Genomic DNA, 18,740 nt, shown 5'->3' with positions numbered 1-18,740 from the left:
CCTTTAAAAAGGAATGCCAATGTTTAATCAAATGTGCAACCCACACACTCTCTGAGATAAGCAACCAGAATGTAGCAACAAACTGGAGGAGACCCTATCCAGGATCCCTGCCCCCTTTTAAAAAAATCCATGAATAACTAATGATATTCCTTTAAGACTCCATAAAAGTAAAATGCTTCCTTTAGGCTGTACAACTCCGTGGGACAGCTGTTGATGGAGTAACTATCTCTGCTGTCTGTGTTTCTTCCCTATGCTGACCTTTTATTTTACTTTAGTCTTGAAACTGGCCCATGTATGATTTCCATCTTACAATTTTCATCTTATGTGCAGCTAAGAGCCCACACTAGCAGGTGACAGAGGGACTAGTAAAGGGAATGGTCCAGGTCTGAGACAGCAATTGTACATTTAAGGAACTGAAAGAAGTTCAGCATGCCTGACACATAAACTGCTAAGTACAACAGTGCCAAAACATGACAGGGAAGATATAGGCTAGATGGTAGAATCATTTAAAAACATTATAAGGACAAGAGGAAGCCACTGAAGCATTTTTACAAGGGCGGCAACAGGATGTGATTTGTATTTCTGAAAGGTCCTTTCTGCTGCAGTATGAAAAACAAATCAAGGGCCAGGGATTTAGCTCAGTGGTTCTGTCACCTGCCTTGAAAGCGCAAGGTCCCAAGTTCAATCCCTGGTACCAAAAAAAAAAAATAAATCAAAGGAGCCTGGGATGTAGCTCAGTGGTGCCGCACCTGTCTGGCAAGTGCAAGGTCCTGAGTTTGATCCCTGGTACCAAAAAAAAAAGGGAAAAGAATTCAAGAAGCTGGAAAATCTATTAAAAGGCTGTGAGTAGGGCCGGGGATTTAGCTCAGTAGTTCCGCCACCTGCCTTGCAAGTGCAAGGTCCCGAGTTCGATCCCTGATACCAAAGACAAAAAAAAAAAAAGACGTGAGTAACATAGTTGAAGGGCAGCTGGAAAGAAGAGGATAGAATGGAAATATTGAGGGCTAGTTAACTGATTCGGAAAGAGGTGGGCAGACAGAAAAAAAGAGTAGCAACATCCAGGTTTCTGACTGGCAACAGGACAAATGATATTAATATTCACTGATGATAACAATGGGGTGGAGTTTGAGATGGGAAGGATAAGCTGGATCTTGTAAATTTTTTTTGGGGGGTTACTGGGGATCAAACTCAGATCCTTGCGCTTGTGCAGCAAGGGGCAAAACCACTGAGCTAAATCCCCACCCCCCCGGGAAGGATAAGCTGAATTTGGGGTTTCTATGGAACATTCAGGAATGATCTAGTAAACATACAAATATGAAGCTCCAGAGAATGATCCCAGCCTAGAATGATCCCAGCTGGGGAAGGGGAAACACTTAAGAGGCATGAATACAAGATAGAGTAAGAAGGAGCAAAATGCCGCCTGCCTCCCAAGTGCAAGATCCTGAGTTCAATCCCTGGTACCTAAAAAAAAAGGAGCAAGACGCCAGAACAGTATTCAGCCACTAGAATTAAGGGAAAAGATCACTTTGAGAAAAACTGGAATGGTCAATAATAATGTATGCTGAATGCTTATGATATGCTGGATATTTCACACACATTAGCTAATGTAATCTTCACAATCATATAAAACAGTATTATCTACTTTTTACAATGAAGAAATTGAGGCTAAGTGGTTATGAAAAGTTACACAGCTAAAAAAATAGATCAGCAATACAAATTGAGGTATGCTACACTTAAGAACCTGAGCTCTTAATTAAGTGACATATTTCTCTATAGGAGTGGTCTTCCCTGTGGAATGAATAAAGAGTATGTGTGTGTTTCATTTTATCCTTTAAAATTCCTTTACATATACACAGATATAACAGATTAAAAGTGTTCTAACTTACTTTTCACTTGCTTTTCTTTAAGAATCCAATAAAAGACTCAATTTTAACCTTAAGGCAATTTGATTATAAGAAAATAAAAATGATTCTGTAACTGTTCAGATGACTGAGAAAAAAAATGATCTGTACACAAATCATCTAAAACAATAAGCATTTGAAGAACTGATTAATAATACATATTATCACTTGAAATGAATAGTAGCTTTATTAGAAAGCAATCAAGGAAAGACATCAGAAATCAAATGCTTTTTTGCCACGTATATACCATGTTTCAACTTCTCTATAAGAGCTTCATTGTCATCCAACTTCAACTCGTTGACTTTATCGATCAGTCCCTCAATGTCACCCATACCTGTAAGACCCCAAAAGGAAAAGTGAACAATAGTAAACTCAGCTTACCTTATATAAAACTCATTCACATATGTAATAGCATTGCAAGGCAGGCAGTCTAGGTATTCTTATTACATTTTACAGGTGAGGAAACTGAAGCTAGAGAGATTAAATGCTGGCAAAGAAGAAACAAAGCAGGGCCTCCAGCCCAGGGCTTAGCTCCAAATTCTCCGCTCTCTAACTATACACCTTAAAGACATTATAAAAATGTTAATATCATTACCACTGCTATTACTACAACCATTTTTTTTATACTGTGCCCAAAGCTTTTTTCCAAAGAACTTGCATCTAATACCTCATTTTATCAACTGTACCACAGAGGGCAGATAAAATACCACCCCTATTTTACAAGTGAGGAAGATAAGTCATAGAAGGAAATGGTTTTCTTAGTGAGAAGATTAAAATCCTAAACTGTTCCACAGATCCATAAAATCTCTGAGATTTTTCTATATTCCTACCACTGTACATACCAAGAAGTTTGCTGATGAAAGGCTGTGTTTTGAAAGGTTCAAAATCATCTATATGTTCGCCTGTACCAATGAAAATAATAGGACTTTTTGTGGCAGCAACTCTGCACAGAAAAAAAAATACAACATAACCTCAAAAAAGAAAACAAAGTTCCAGCAGATTTTCAAAGCTAAACAAAGGTACTGCAAAATTCAAAATTTACTTTCACTAGTTAAAACAGAACTATATCATAGAGGCTTTAAAATTCTATTTAAACTTCCTCTATAGGCCATCTTATGTCCACTACAGGAATATATTTTTTATTTATTTATTTATTTATTTTTGATACTAGGATCGAACTTGGGACCTTAAGCTTGCGAGGCAGGAGGCAGAACCACTGAGCTAAATCTCCAGCCCCATTACTGGAATATATTTTAAAAGATAAACAAGAAACTCATAAGTAGACACACACATAACCAGACACACATCCTGTAATCCCAAGACACAGGACAACAACATCAATGATACTTACGCACTGAGTGCGCCACCTCCTTTTGCATGGCCATCAAGTTTTGTCACTATTACAGAGGCTACATCTACTTTATCTTTAAAAGCCTTAGCTTGGGCTTCACAAGCTTGCCCAATGGAGGCATCCATCACATAAACAATGTTATCAGGTTGCTAGAAAGTTTAAATAGAAAAGAACACATTTTTGTTGATTTCATTAAATTTCTCCACTAGAAGCTATAGAAAATTTACTATATAATTATTTAATCAATAAATATTTGTTGAGGGAGTACTATGAATTAAGTACATAGGTCCTGAGGACAGATAAATAAGAAAATCTTTGTCCTTCCAGCACAGCAAAAAAGAATATGAAATAATATCTTTATCCTCATGGAACTTGACAGATAAGATATGAGAGGCATCTTTAAGTAGCATAGTCAGGGAAATGCTTGTTGGAGGTAGAGGGGCAATGTCTGAGCTGAGGTTTGAATAGATAAGAAAAAGTTATGCAAAAATGTGGAAGAACGGCATTGTGGGCAGAGGAACAGCAGAAATAAATCAGAACAAAGTAAACTGGAAGAAAGCAACACTAAAATGAGTAAAACAGGCTGAGGTGATTTCCTCTAGATCTGTTCAATATGGTCAAAATAACTGCACAACTAAAACAGATTAGCACTAGCCACTACTCAAAGAAGTACTGCCAACATCTCAATGGCAAAACATGACTTCCTAATATATGCTACAGGTTATCTATAAACTACCACTACTCCCCATGTTACTTTTGCCAATTTTAAAGAGACACTAAATAATGATTAATATTTTTAAGTGCTTCATTTTGAAAATTTTTCAAAATTCATTTATGTTTCCAACTGAATTCAAATAACTTCATAGAAAGGAAATTCAACAGATGTTAAGACTTCTTTTTTTTTCTTTTGAGAGAAGGTCTTGCTATGTAGTTCAGGCTGACCTTGAACTCACTGTGTAGCTCAGGCTGGCCTCGAACTTGCGGCAATCCTCCTGCCTCAGCAGTGCTGGGATCACAGGTGTATGCCACATGCCTGGCAAGACTTCTTTTTTTAAAAAAAATTAAGTTCATTGGAACATTTTAGGTATACATAATGATCACACTCATCATAGGGAATTTGTACCTATACATGATATATCTTACTTCTTCTTTTTTTTTTTTTGGTACTGGGAATCGAACTTGGGTCCTTGTGCTTGCAAGGCAGGCGGCGGAATCACTGAGCTAAATCCCCGGCCCTACATGATATATCTTGACGCTTATTGTAATGATTTAATTCTTAATTTGTTAACATTTTTTTTTTTCTATTTTGGAGCCCAAACTGATGAGATTAAGTCTTTAACACAGAGATACAGGTGCACAAAACAGAAACAAAATAATTACAATGTGCCTTACAGGCAAAAAGTAATTTATATTGACCATAAAATCAATCAGATTTTATAATTACATTAACCAAAATCATTAAGATGGTGTTCTTAGTGATTTTGGAAAGCAACTTACTATAGCATTAGCAACTTGAAGCATTTCTTCAAACAAAGAGTCTTCCTGTTTGTGGCGGCCACTTGTATCAACAATAATAATTTCAAAATTTTCATTTTTGAATTTCTCCACTCCTTCAGAAGCAATGATAACGGGATCCATTTCTGTATAGCTATTTAACATGGACAAATGATTTACTAACCACAGTAGCAAAACTTTCAAATACTATTAATTTGGAAATTGTCAGTCTACATCTTTATTCTGAAAGTCAAAATAATCACAATTTCAAGGCAGAATAAAATTTCTCATAAGTACTAAACATAGAACTCAACTCTCAGAATAGCATGACATACTATCCAACTCTCCCACTACAAAAGTCTATGTGATTCTGTTGTATGCTTTCTCTGAATGAGTTTGTCCTTAAAATTATTTTATATCTTCTTTAATAACTGAACTCATGTTACAAAGCAGTTTTTGTTTGTTTTTGTGGTGTTTGGGATCAAACCCAGGGCCTTGCACATGCTAGGTAAACACTCTATCACTAATCTACACACTCAGCTCTACAAAATGTTTCATATCTGCTTTTCTATTTAACACTCTTGTAACTGTTTTATAAAACCATTAAATATTGTTACAAAATGTAACTTTTAATGTGACCTCAGGATCATGTGAGTTCAAGGCCAGCCTGAATTACATAGTGAGGTGTCTCAAACAACCAAAAAAACCTCAAAGTACTTTTAAGTTATACAGCATGCCATCAGATGGGTATGTTATATTTTGTTAAGTAAATGCCTTATTGTTTGATGTTTAAAGCTGTTCCAATTTCTTGGCATTAAAAAAAATACATCCAACATGAATAGTACATAAATCTTATTTCTTACATGTTGAGTACCAGTTAATGACATGATGACTTAGGCCTTTGGCTTTTAAAACTCCACAGAAGTTTAAAGCCCATTCTTTTTAAATTACATTTTCATAATCCCTGGCAAAAATCTTTATAAACTAGAAAATCAAAAACCGAAGTCATATTTTACTTTGCATTCTTCTGACTGGTGGCAATTTTTATATAGATTAGAACTGCCCAAGAAAAAGACGTAATTTAAAAAAAAATTTTTTTTTCCTCTAAATTAAGAACAGATCCAGGCACAATGGCACACTCCTGTAACCCAGCACTCTAAGAGGCTGGCTGAAGCAAGAGGATTGCAAATTTGAGCCCAGTTGGGGCAACTTAGTGAGACTCTGTCTCAAAAATTAAAAATAAAAAAAGGCTGGGAATATAGCTCATGTGAAGGCCCTGGGTTCAACCCCTGGTATCACCACCCCCAGCAAAAAAAAAAAAATCAAGTAGGAATGAACAGTAAAATTATCTGTCAGATTTAAATGAAGAAAGTTACCATACTTGACTTTTTTTCCCCTCACAATTCTGGGGATTGAACCCAGGGCCTTCCCATCAAGCTACATCCCCAGCTCATTTTTTTATTTTGAGACAGGGTCCCACTAAATTGCTAAATTGCCCAGACTGGGCTTGAACTTGCAATCTTCCTGGCTCAACTTCCCAGAGTTACAGGAGTGTGCATCACAACACCCAAATTCACTAGCTTTTGGCCAATCAAAAAGTGGAAATCCTTCTAAATAAGGAGAAGTTTCTCAAGTTTTATCTAGACTGAATTGTCTGGTAACTGTAACACATACAGACTATTTCACTGGTCAATAATATATTTATTTATTTATTTTTGGTACCAGGGATCGAACTCAGGTCCTCAGCTTGCAAGGTAGGTGTCAGAACCACTGAGCTAAATCCCTGGCCCTGGTCAATAATATAGAGTAAGGGATAGCAATGATTAGAATCTCAATCTGAGATAATTTGAGCTTACAAAATCATTTGAGGATGATCAAATGCAAATGTTTCAAGATGACACATTATGTGTTTTTATGTGATATACTGAAGAGTTTCATAGTCTGTTCCCCAATTGTGTTCAATGGTGGAATGCTTCAGACAAGTCTTAAAAGAAACAATAGGAATAAAGAGGCAGAAGGAAGTAGGAAAGCATACCACACAGTATAAGTATAGACAAAGTTATAAATTACACAATGTCTACTTTGATCCATCAGGCTGGGTCAGTAGGATCACGTTAAAGTAATAAAAGATGTTAATTATACCCCTATTTTGCTGCAAAAAGGATTACATCCAGAAAGTACATGTTAAAATGTAACCAGATAGCATGAAATTTTAAAAAGTAAACAAAAGTCAAACTGGGCAAAGTGGCACACAGCTGTAATCCTAGCTACAGTATTTGGAAGGGTGAGGCGGGGGGATTCTAAATTGAGGTTAGCCTGGGCAACTTAGCAAGCCCCTATCTCAAAAGAAAAATGAACTGGGGGTGTAGCTCAGTGGTACAGTGCTTGCCCAACATGCACAAACCCTAGGTTTAATTCCCAGTACAGAAAAAAAAAAAAGGTTAGACAGACAGACAAAATACAAGATGAAGCATGTGACTACCCAAAGGAAAAAAAGAGTAACCTACCTTCCATAGAATGGAATTCTTGCTTTGGTAGCATTCTGTTTTAGTTGGTCAAAAGCCCCTACCGGGTAAAAAAATTAATAAATCCTCCAACTTGAAAAGAAAAATTATAGAAAACAATTTTTAAATTTTAATACACTACCTGCTCTGAATGTGTCTGCACATATCAAACAAGTCTTCCAACCTTTCCTCTGGTAATAATATGCTAACTAGGAAAGGAAGATTAAAAAAAATAGTATCATAAGACATAACAAATTATTATATATGATTCGTTTATCCTTATTTACCTAAGAAATAAAGTAAAACTGCTCATAATCTTCCTGAATGTAATATTAAATATTTTTGAGTACAGCAAAATCTCCAGAGTTTATACAGTTGCATTCAAAGGATATAAACTGACCAAGCAGCAGTAGATGACTGTTAAAAATGTTCATTATTACTGTTAATTAAGTTTAAAAAAATTACTAGAGGGCAGGGGATTTAGCTCAGTGGCTTTGAAGGACCTGAGTTCAATCCCCAGTGCCAAAAAAATAAAAATTACTAGAATCTTGTTAAAAAATAATCCTTTCTCCCTTGTAATCTGTGACATGGTTGAGGCATGTGACAAAAAAATCTGGCAACAATATTGAGGCACCCAATTCTAGAGGAAGGGGCGGTGTATCAATTAAAGAATAGCTAAGGGTATGTAAAATAAAGACCCATATTTTGCAGAGTGGGGCATTGAAAAGGAGTCTTGAGTCACAGGAGGTACCATAAGCTTCCTTTGCTTTCTTCTCCAGAACTCATACACTCATGTCCTTAAGGGACAGGATGGCTTTTCTTTTAAACAAAATAAATCATAATTCTCTAATTCTGACAAAGCAATCCTAAGAGATTGGGATTCTCTCTTCTTTTCTTAATAAAGCTCTCATTAAAAACATAATGGATACATTGGGGCCCGGGCATTTAGCTCAGTGGTTCCGGCACCTGCCTCGCAGCTCAAGGACCTGAGTTCGATCCCCAGTACCAAAAAAAAAACAACAAAAAAAAAACCATAATGGATATATCAAGTAACATGAAATTGTAAAGTAACAATGTTTTACAGCCTGGCTTTAATATAAAACTTGATTTATAGAAATATATCTTCTATATGACTTTTTTAAAAGTATGATTTACCTTTGAACATGTTGTCGTTTTCCCACTCCCTTGCAATCCCACAAACATTATCACATTCTGTTTTCCTTTAGTGGGTGTCCATGCTTTAACTCCAGGATCTACAAGCTATATATCACAAGTAAAATAAAAATAAAATCAGGTTAACACATGCTTATATTCAAAATCCAGCTTTCTAGAAATTTCAAGTTATAAATAATTTGAAGAATTTTCATATAAAAAACCACCATAATCCTACCATTCTAATACAACTCTACCATTTCCCTTAATATATAGAGCAAAATTTAACAATATTCCATTAAAAGTCATAAGAAGACTTTACTATTATCTCAATTCAGAGGTAAGACTCTCAAAATATTTTTTAGAACAAGCTGGAATAGGAAATAAAATGTGAGACCAAGTTTGACTCAAAGGAGCAATCTATTATCATCCGCTGCAGAAATAGGCCACATACAAATTTTAAAATTTCTAGTCAGGACCTTAACAAAAATAAAAGCAGGCAAATGATTTTAATGTTTTATTTAACACAGTATGTCCAAAATATTATCACTTCAAAGTGTAATCTATGAGATAGTTTATGTTCTTTTCCCCATATTAAGCCTTCAGAGTATGTATTCACATACAACACTCACTCATTCATTCATTCATTCATTCATTCATTTAGTGGTACTGTGGATCAAACCCAGGCCCTTGTGCTAGGCAAGCCTCTACCACTGAGATCCAACCTCAGTCCTCTAGTGCACATTTCACATGTGACAACTCAATTCAGACTCACCACATCACAGGTGCACAGTAACCCCATTCGGCCAGTGGCCACCACACTGGAGAGTTCTTATGTTCAGTGTGACAAATGTTTATAAGGAGCAGAATCACAAATGATGCGTGAAAGAATTTGCAGGTTAAATGTTAAACTTGGCAATGCCAAAAAGCTTTCATTCTATAGAGTTATTACAAGTAGAGGGCTGGTAAAAAAATAATCACCAATTTTATTATGACTCAGTGGAAAAGTAAAGGTCACAGAGAAATAGTCCCCAAACAACTATGAAGCATTTTAAAAGTTGATTTAAAATAATAATTCAGGGGCCAGGGATTTAGCTCAGTGGTGCCACTGTCTGCCCAAAAGTGCAAGGACCTGAGTTCGATCCCTGGTACCAAAAAAATAATAATAATAAAATAAAATAAAATAATAATTCAATTCCAAGTCAGTTATTTGGAGGTTGAAACACTTACCTCCACATGATAATAAATTTGTAATAGTAGTTAATACCCTTAGATCAGAGGTTGGCAAACTGTGAAAGTTTTTTTTTTTCCTTAAGTTCTTTTATTGGTACATTTTAGGTATAAAATACGTTTACATTTATCATTGGGTGCTTGTACCTGTACATGATGCATCTTGGTTCTTATTTCTTCCCCATTACCTGTGTGCCCTTCAACCACTCCACCCTTCCCTATTTACATAGACATCATTTCCATTTTTTTTTCTTTTCTCATAGTTTTTCCTTTCCCTCTTTTCCTTTCCCCTTCCCCTCCCTTCACCCCTTCATCTTTGGACCTTTTTTCCTATTTCAAATTATCAATTATTCATTTTAACCCTTGTTTAAACTATCAGTTTCTCATACTAGAGAAATTATTTGGTATTTACACATGTGTCCTATTTATTTCACTTAAGAGTATGGCCTCAATATGCATGTATTTAGCATGGGAACTAGCACAAAGAATCAACAACTGGGATCTCATCTTATTAAAAAGCTTTTGCACTGCAAGAGAAACCACCAACAGAGCTAAGAGACAACCTACAATGTGGGAAAAATTTTTTAGCAGCTGTACCTCAGACAAAGGATCTAGAATATCTAGAATATATAAAGAATTGAAAAAAATCAGACCCCCCCAAATTCAAAGACCCTATTCAAAAATGGGCATCTGAAATGAACACACATTTCTCAGACAAAGAAGTAAAAGCAGCAAATAAATATATGAAAAAATGTTCAACATCACTGGTCATTTGAGAGGTGCAGATGGAAACAACACTGAGATTCCACCTCACCCCAGAAAGAATGGCTGCTATCAAGAAATCAACCAATAACAAATGCTGGCAGGGGTGTGGGGAGAAAGGAACCCTTCTCCATTGTTGGTGGGAGTGCAGACTGGTGCAACCACTGTGGAAATCAATATAGAGATACCTCAAAGTACTAGGGCTGGAGGTCCCATCTGACCCAGCTATTCCCCTGCTGGGTATCTTCCCCAAAGAATTAAAAGAATCATACCACAGCGATATATGCGCATCCATGTTCATAGCAGCACAGTTTGTAATAGCGAAACCTTGGAAACAGCCCAAGTGCCCATCAACTGGAAACTGGATAAAGAAGATGTGGGTTTTTTATAAAATGGAGTACTACTCAGCCATAAGGAACGAAAAACTAAACTGTGAAAGTTTTAATGCAACACAGCCATCCCCATTCACTTACTATTTTTGTGTTGCAAAAGCGGAGATTAGCAGATGCAATAAAGACCACATGGCCTACAAAGCCTACACCCTTAAGAGAAAGTGTGCCAAGCCCATCCTAAACGCTACCATCAAGGTCACATATTACACCTAAATTTTGAGGAAAGGTGCTGTAGAGAAGAGACAAAAAGACAAAAAACATTTTCTTATCCCTTTCCTAGAAACTTATCTTTAGGCAAACTTGAAATGGCAAAATCTGTCGTGTGTGTGTGTGTCTGTGTGATGAGACAGGCTCTTGCTATGTAATTCAGGCTGGCCTTGAACTCCCTATGTAGCCCAATCTGGCCTTGAACTCATAGCAATCCTCCTGCTTCAGCCTCCCCAGTGCTGGGTTTACTGGCATGTGCCACCACACCTGGTTGGCAAAATCCATCTTAAAACATAAACTGGGCCACCTGCCTCACAAGGGCAAGGTCCCGAGTTCAATCCCCGGTACTAAAAAAAAAACAACCATAAACCACTCCCCTTCCTCCTAGGTCCTTTCAGTATGCTGATGCTGCCCTACAATCTCCCTTCTCTACATCTCATGGCACAATCACTCAGCTCTCTCTAGACCCATTATTTGAGACCCATATTTTTACTGAAAAAGTATCATAAATCTATCTTCTCTTCATCCTATCCTTTTGAACAAAAGTTTTTAACTTTGTTGTCTGAGGACTCCTTTTATAATCATGATAGTTGTAAAGGTTAGCTGCAAACTGGCATCTGAAACCATATAAGCTTTCATACTTTGTCACATTAAAATCTGTGCCTCTATCCTGCACTTTGCATGGATCTTACATTGGTGCACGAGTTTGTCATGCATTAGTCATACTAGTTCACAATTATGCAAATCTCCCATTATGGACACATTACACTCTACAATATCAAAAAACTTTATTTGTTAATGTCAATATTGATTTTATCAGAAAAGTAAGTACTGGGATACTGTCAGACTCATTGTAGAGATAAAAGTTCCTAGTTTACATTTGAAAGCTCAAGTTTTATAATTAGCCACAATATTGTCAGTTATTTTCCTTAAAGTAACAGGTTCACTTCACTCTGGAAAAAATGACTGCCAGAGAGTGTGGTGGCACACACCTAATCCCTGCACTCAGTTGGCTGAGACAGGAGGATTGCCATGAGTTTGAGGGCAGCCTGGGCTATATAATGAGCTCAGAGCCAGCCTGAACTGCATAGGGAGACTCTGGCTCCAAAAAAAAAAGACTGCCAAATGCCTTCATCTGAATAACCACAGATTATATATCTATTGTTCCTTCAAGTAAAAAGGGTGTTGTATGAAAGAAGTAGCTATCTCAGCTTGCAATAAAAGTCACACATGGGCTTTCCTATCAATACAGCAATCATGAAATTTCAGTGTGTAAAAGGACTTTATGTATACTTCCCATTTCTTTATACAAAGAAAAGTATAAAAAAAAACTTGTCAGGTATGATTTTCCTACACAAAAAAGTAGGGCTATCATTAGGTATTGATACTAAAAGAGAAAAACCTCAGAGAAGCTCTTCCATCAATTAATTTGTAATAAAGTTTTACTTTTTGCAACTTAGGTCTGATCACCAGTACCACCAAAAAAGGGGGCAAATGATGTCCTGGTATTATTATAAAAATGTTTTAAGTGCTTTATGCACCACTGCTCTAGACTATAGGCATCTTCTTTTTTGGGGGGGGGGGGGCGTGTACCAGGGATCAATCTCAGGATAAATCCCTGGCCCTAGGCATCTTCTGTATAAAGACTAGTTGTAGTCATCTCCGCTCAGTGGCATTTCGCATACCACCTAGAATGAAGCGGGGACTCAACAAAGCTTAATGAAGCACTCAATGCTCCAGAATTGCCTATGGAGAACAACCCCTAATAATAACAATTGCTACTCTCCCTGTTCTTCCCTCAGGCACTAGATAGAAAGCAATTACTAAATATATATCAGTAAGTCCCACACAAGGAGTCCTGAGATTACATGTGGGTCTGTCACTGACTAGGTAACTTTTCTCAACTACAAACTAAGAAGTATCAACTGGATAAATGCTTTACCTCTTAGAGGTCTGAATTTTTAAAAAAATTATCCTACTGAACTAAACTGAAATGACAGTTATCTGAGATAACTGGACTTTTCCAAAATACCTATCAGCACTGATATGAAAAGAGTAAATGAATATATTCATACAATGTAGGAAAAAATATTAGTAAACAACCAGAAGATATCTGTTGCTCTAAAATTTTTCCTGACAGTTCCTTTCTTTTCTTTTTATTCCTACCATTAAACTCATGTATATTTCAAAAGCTCTAATGCCGATTGTGGTGGCCCATGCCTGTAATCCCAATACTTGGGAGGCTGAGGCAGGAGGAATGGTGCAAGTTTGAGGCCACCCTGGCTGCACAATGAGATCAAAATCAGCCTGAACTATATGGCGAGACCTTGTCTCAAAAAACCAAAAAATAAAATATAATTAACAAAACACAAAATAAAAGCTCTAAGATTTTCAGCATAATTTACATAACAACAGTAGCAATAATAGTTCAGAACTAAGGTGAGGCAAGGCAAAAGGCAATATTTACTCTTTGAAAATAAATTTCCTAATCCAAATTTCTCATAATCTAGTAAAGATGTTGGATATTTGGTCTTTATAAAGAGAATTCTTTATACAATGAAAAGTATAGAAAAAATACTTGTAAGGTATGATTTTCCTATACAAAAAAGTAGGGCTATCATTTGGCAATAGTTGCTATTAAGGGAGAAAAAACTCAGAGGCTCTTCCATCAATTAATCTGTAGTGAAGTTTTACCCTTTGCAATTTGCTTTGACTTTTTTTTTTTTTTTTCAGGGACAGTACAACTTCATAGACTTCAGAAAAGTCTACTGTACTCAGTAAAGTCTATAAAAAGTCTGTCAGAAAAATTAATAATCCTTCAACATTTTATTTCTAGTAAGAATATATTTTAGGAGGGCAGGGGAATGGGGAAAAAATAAGAACCAAGATACATTATGTAAAGGTACAAGTTCCCAATGATAAATGTAACTGTATTGTATACCTAAAATGTACCAATAAAAGAATTTAAGAGGGCCAGGGATTTAGCTCAGTGGTTCTGCCACCTGTCTCGCAAGCACAAGGTCCTGAGTTCCATCCCCGGTACAAAAAAAAAGAAAATATTTTAAAAGATTCTGACACAGTATCTATTTTATCCGTTGAGTCTATAGATTCATAGCACAATCTGATATACTTTTACCTTCACAAGTTCTTTAAATACAGCATGCTGAATCATTTTTCTCTTGTTTAGACCAGATGCCATCTCTTCAAGATCAATAGCAGATCTTTAGTGGTGTTTAGGGTAGGAAAGAGAAAAGTCAGTTAAGACACTCTGAAAAAGTTCTATTCCACAAAATGCAAAATGTATTATTCAACCACTCATATTAATAGGTTCCAATTATTACCACAGATTTATAAAGACTATACCATAAAATATTTGATGCAAGACTTTGGTTAGTTTTTCAAGTTGAATTATAAATGTTAATTTGTCCTCCAGTAAACTAAACTTAATTCTGCCTGTTTTTTATCTAATTGATTCAACTTACTTAACATTTTCTCTTAGTTGCTTCACTAGTTTAATATTAACATCCGCTTCCAATAATGCTGTACATACTTCTTTTAGCATAGCATTTAATACCTGTAAATAAATAAATAAAAATTTAAAGTACTCAATGTATTATTTAAATTATATAAAAGACAATGGTTGATCAGTTATCATATACTACCACAGCTTAATAAAGATTTAAAAAATACCACAATATGGAAAAAAAAGATCTTTATAGTTAGTTTTGAAGAGAAAACATTAAATATCCAGTTCTCATGTCAAAATAAGACATCATAGGGCCAGGGATGTAGCTCAGTGATGCCGCGCATGAGTTCGATCCTCACCCCCAAAAATGACATCCTATATAGTTTTATACTACCAAGTATTAATCGCAACAATTTTATTCCTATATTAAAGTAGTAACAGGGAGAGGATGGGGAAGGGAAGGAAAAAGAATTAAGATGTGTTATCTATGTGTTTCAACTCCCCATAATGAATGTAATCATTATGTACCACAAATATGTACTAATAAAATTTTTTTTTAAATTTAAAAAATAAAGTACTAACAAAAATAATATCCAAGCCAAAGAAAGTTATTACACAATAAATGGCGCTAATGATATTTTCTATGTCACAAAAGAGCTCTGGTACTAACAGATAGTGGCATATATTCACAGTATCTGCTTTTCTTCATTGGACTACCATGACTCACAGCAAAAGAATAAAGGTGGAAAAAAAACTATCCACCACTAATAATGGTCCTTATCATACGTTTATTTGGTTGTAAGACACTATGGTTAAAAGAGCATGAAATCCTAAGAAAACCTGAAGCTTTAGCCTCTTAGATACCTAAGTGCTCACATTACCGAACATAAGCTTACAAGGAGAGAAATTTTAGTCTATTTTGCTCACTGCTTTATCTCTGGTGCCAGCAAAAAGGTCTGCAAAAGTGTAGGCCCTCAAATACTTCTTGAGCAAATTCTCTCCTTCAACTCACTTCATAAGCCCTACAGATACTTCTCAACCTTCTTCACTCCTCATAAAAGGGGTCCAATAAAGCTGGAACTGATCTTTCCTTAGAGGAATTTGTTAATTTGCTAGCAGAATAAACCAAGAACAGAAAACTGCCCAATTCAAGAAAGAACTGTTATTCCATTTCCCATCAAGCACTCTTTAGGTTTCCTTTTTCTCTAATGCAAAGAGAATAAGGACTACATAACAGCAAAAACTTTGGGAAGCTGTTGTTTTATTTATTCTGCATTACCAGAGTACGATTTAAATGACCTTTTTGCGGGGGGGGGGGGGCTGCTATGGATCAAATCCAGAGGCACTTGTCCACTAAGCTACATCAGCAGCCCATTTTTATTGTTTTATTTTATTTTACTATTTCACTTTATTCTACTATTTCATTTTATTCTGGGACAAAGTCTTGCTAAGTTGTCCAGGCTGGCCTCAAACTTGTTTTTTTTTTTTTGGTACTGAAGGAACGAACTCAGGACCTTGCACTTGTGAGGCAGGCACTGGAACCACTGAGCTAAATCCTCACCCCATTGCCTCAAACTTGTGATTCTCCTACCTCTGCCTTCCCAGCTGCTGGGATTATAGGTGTATACTACTGTGCCCAGCTCTGATTTCTTTTTTTTTTTTTGGGACCAGGGATCGAACTTGGGTCCTTGCACTCGTGAGGCAGGTGCCGGAACCACTGAGCTAAACCCCCGGCCCTCTGATTTCTAATTTAATAAAAATTCTTCGAAAAACCTTGGGTAAGGAATTAGGAAAAAAATACGCCTGATTCCAATAAACAAACACGTGAAACTTTTTGTTTCTGTTAATGAGAGGTTAGACTAAGTGATTTCTAAGATAGCCTCAAAATTATTTAATTCCATTAGTTTGCTAAAGTGTTGATACCAAATTCTATATTTTTTCAAACCTCCAAGTCAGAACGTAGTTTTAATCTATTAGTTCATTTAATCTTTAAAATCATTTTTTAAAGTAAATGCTATTTTCCTATCTTATACATTAAAGAATCTGAGGGCTGGGAATGTAGCTCAGTGATGCCGCACCTGCCTTGCAAGTGCAAGGTCCTGAGTTCAATCCCCGGTACCAAAACAAACAAACAAAAAATCAAAGAATCTGAGATTGACTTGCCCAAATTTATATCACATAGCCACTATATGGCTAAAGTGTGACTATAACCAAGGTCTTCTAACATGAAATTCAATACTTTTTCCATTGTTACTGCAAAATATAACATATACTTGTGGACTACATCAACTTCTTTTAATTAACAAGACATTAAGTAAGACACAATGAGGGAAAATAAGCCATTAAGGTAAGCATGGGCAAAAAAGAACCAGGAAAAAGTATCTTAAAACAATAAACTCAGGAAGAAAAGCATTTCAGATATAAGTAGTCATTTTACAAAATGTCCAAAAAACTGAAGATTTCAGAGAAAACAAATCAAACTAGTCAAGATGAAAATACTAGCTTTTCATAAGAAGAATGCTAAATAAGTCACCGAGAAAAGCCAGAGAAACACATGCCTAGCCAAAAAGTAAGAAGCAGGATAATGAAGTTATAGGTATAGGTCAAAATTTAAGTCTTTTTCAAAAGAAATGTTATTTTTACACATAAAAATTTTTTGTCATTGATTTCTCAAGAAAATTATTTAATTTCAGGGCTGGGGATGTAGCTCAGTGGTGCTACACCTGGCTGGCAAGCATAAGCACAAGGTCCTGAGTTCAATCCCCAGTACAAAAAAAAAAAATTAATTTTAATCTGTCTTCAGGTTTTATCTGTAAGTGCAGTATTAAATCTATATCAAAATAAATACATAGATTACTATTAATCCAGCTCCCTAGTGAGGATGTACAATCATATATATCTCATGTAATATTTTACATACCTCTTCATTGATAATGGTGGCATTGCTCAGTGAGCGTAATGCTGATGTTATTTTTCTTCCAAGATCTGCAAGAACCATCTTGAAGGTTTTAAGATGTGTTTATGGGGAACTGTAGAAAGAAAAAAAATATTACTTGAAAACAATTTCATTTCTCGTGACTGAAGACTTCTAAAGAAAAAGATATTTAAGTTCAAATTGAAGTATTCTAGTGTTTAGATACTATGATCTCAACTACAGCTTTAATATACTCATATCCAAAAGACAAAAAGGCCAGTTGATTATAATGTTGTAGTTTTGAATATTTAATTAGAATCTCATATATGAATCAGTAATATAGCAAGTAATATCCTTTTTGAGTCAGGTGTGGTGAGGTATGTTTGTTAATCCAAGCACTCAGGAGGCTGAGGCAGGAGGATCACCCCAAGTTTGAGGCCAGCCTGGAATACATAGGAAGATCCTGTCTGAAATAATAGTGATCTTTTTAGAAATAAAGGCACAATCTCAAATTAAATATGTTCAATGCTTGGGAATACGAACAACTAATGATGCATGTTTTTAAATGACTACCATAAAAGAGGTAAAATCTCCATGAAAATTGTCTAATTCCTCACATTACAGAACCCTGCACTATTCTGATTCTTTTCCTAAGCCAAGGGAAAAAAAAGGAAAAATATTTTAATAAATGTCTAACTTTTTTTTCTTTTCTTTTTTTTTTGGTACTGGGGATCGAACTCAGGACCTTGTGCTTGCAAGGCAGGTGGCAGAACTACTGAGCTAAATCCCTGGCCCAATGTCTTACTTTTTTTCTAGCACAAAGCAAAGTAACTATTGAGGTATTCACTATCTGACAGGCATTGTTCTGTTATTCCACTACATTATTTCATTTTGTTTTTTTCAACTGCCAAGTAAAAAGATATATTATTACTCTTCCTACTTTAAATCTACTCCTGATTACAATTCTAAAAATAACTTCAAAAATTCTTTCTAGCCCTGGGCCAGGGATTTAGCTCAGTGGCCCTGCACATGCCTCATAAGCACAAGGTCTTGAGTTCAATCCCCAGTACCCAAAAAAAGAATCCTTTCTAGCTCTAACATGTTATGGTTTATGCATTATACTACTGTACCTATTACATGTAAGGATGTAAGAACTTAAGAATGGTCAGGAGTGGTGGCACACACCTGTAATCCTAGCACTCAGGAGGCTGAGACAGGAGAATCAATGTGAATTTGGGGTCAGCCTGGCCTACATAGTCAGTAGTGATGCCGTCTCAAAAAATCAAAAAAGACTCATAGATGGTAAAAGCAAATGTGATTTGATTCCCTGTCTCTAAAATGCTTATTTATTAGCTGGTAAGCCAAGG

At 35.8% G+C, this 18,740-nt stretch overlaps 1 protein-coding gene across 4 annotated transcripts in view; it reads right to left on the bottom strand.

Moving 5' to 3' along the window:
- The window catches only part of Srp54 (signal recognition particle 54), a 39,963-nt gene that overhangs the window by 8,881 nt on the left and 12,342 nt on the right, over positions 1–18,740 (bottom strand). For all 4 annotated transcript variants that reach the window (XM_004867567.3, XM_021246577.2, XM_004867568.3 and 1 more), the window contains 10 exons: positions 17,380–17,488; positions 14,476–14,567; positions 14,130–14,214; positions 8,406–8,510; positions 7,393–7,459; positions 7,254–7,311; positions 4,750–4,900; positions 3,253–3,401; positions 2,744–2,844; positions 2,149–2,235 (listed from right to left, as the gene is read on the bottom strand). In XM_004867567.3, the coding sequence (XP_004867624.1) occupies positions 2,149–2,235; positions 2,744–2,844; positions 3,253–3,401; positions 4,750–4,900; positions 7,254–7,311; positions 7,393–7,459; positions 8,406–8,510; positions 14,130–14,214; positions 14,476–14,567; positions 17,380–17,457 (973 nt within the window). In that variant the 5' untranslated portion in view covers positions 17,458–17,488. The remainder of the gene's footprint in view (positions 1–2,148; positions 2,236–2,743; positions 2,845–3,252; positions 3,402–4,749; positions 4,901–7,253; positions 7,312–7,392; positions 7,460–8,405; positions 8,511–14,129; positions 14,215–14,475; positions 14,568–17,379; positions 17,489–18,740) is intronic.

This window comes from Heterocephalus glaber, unplaced genomic scaffold, assembly GCF_053883595.1.
Source record: "Heterocephalus glaber isolate CG9 unplaced genomic scaffold, H.glaber_assembly_v1.0 deba00001662, whole genome shotgun sequence".
Classification (NCBI taxonomy): Eukaryota; Metazoa; Chordata; class Mammalia; order Rodentia; family Bathyergidae; genus Heterocephalus; species Heterocephalus glaber.
This window is presented reverse-complemented; position numbering and strand designations above follow the sequence as displayed.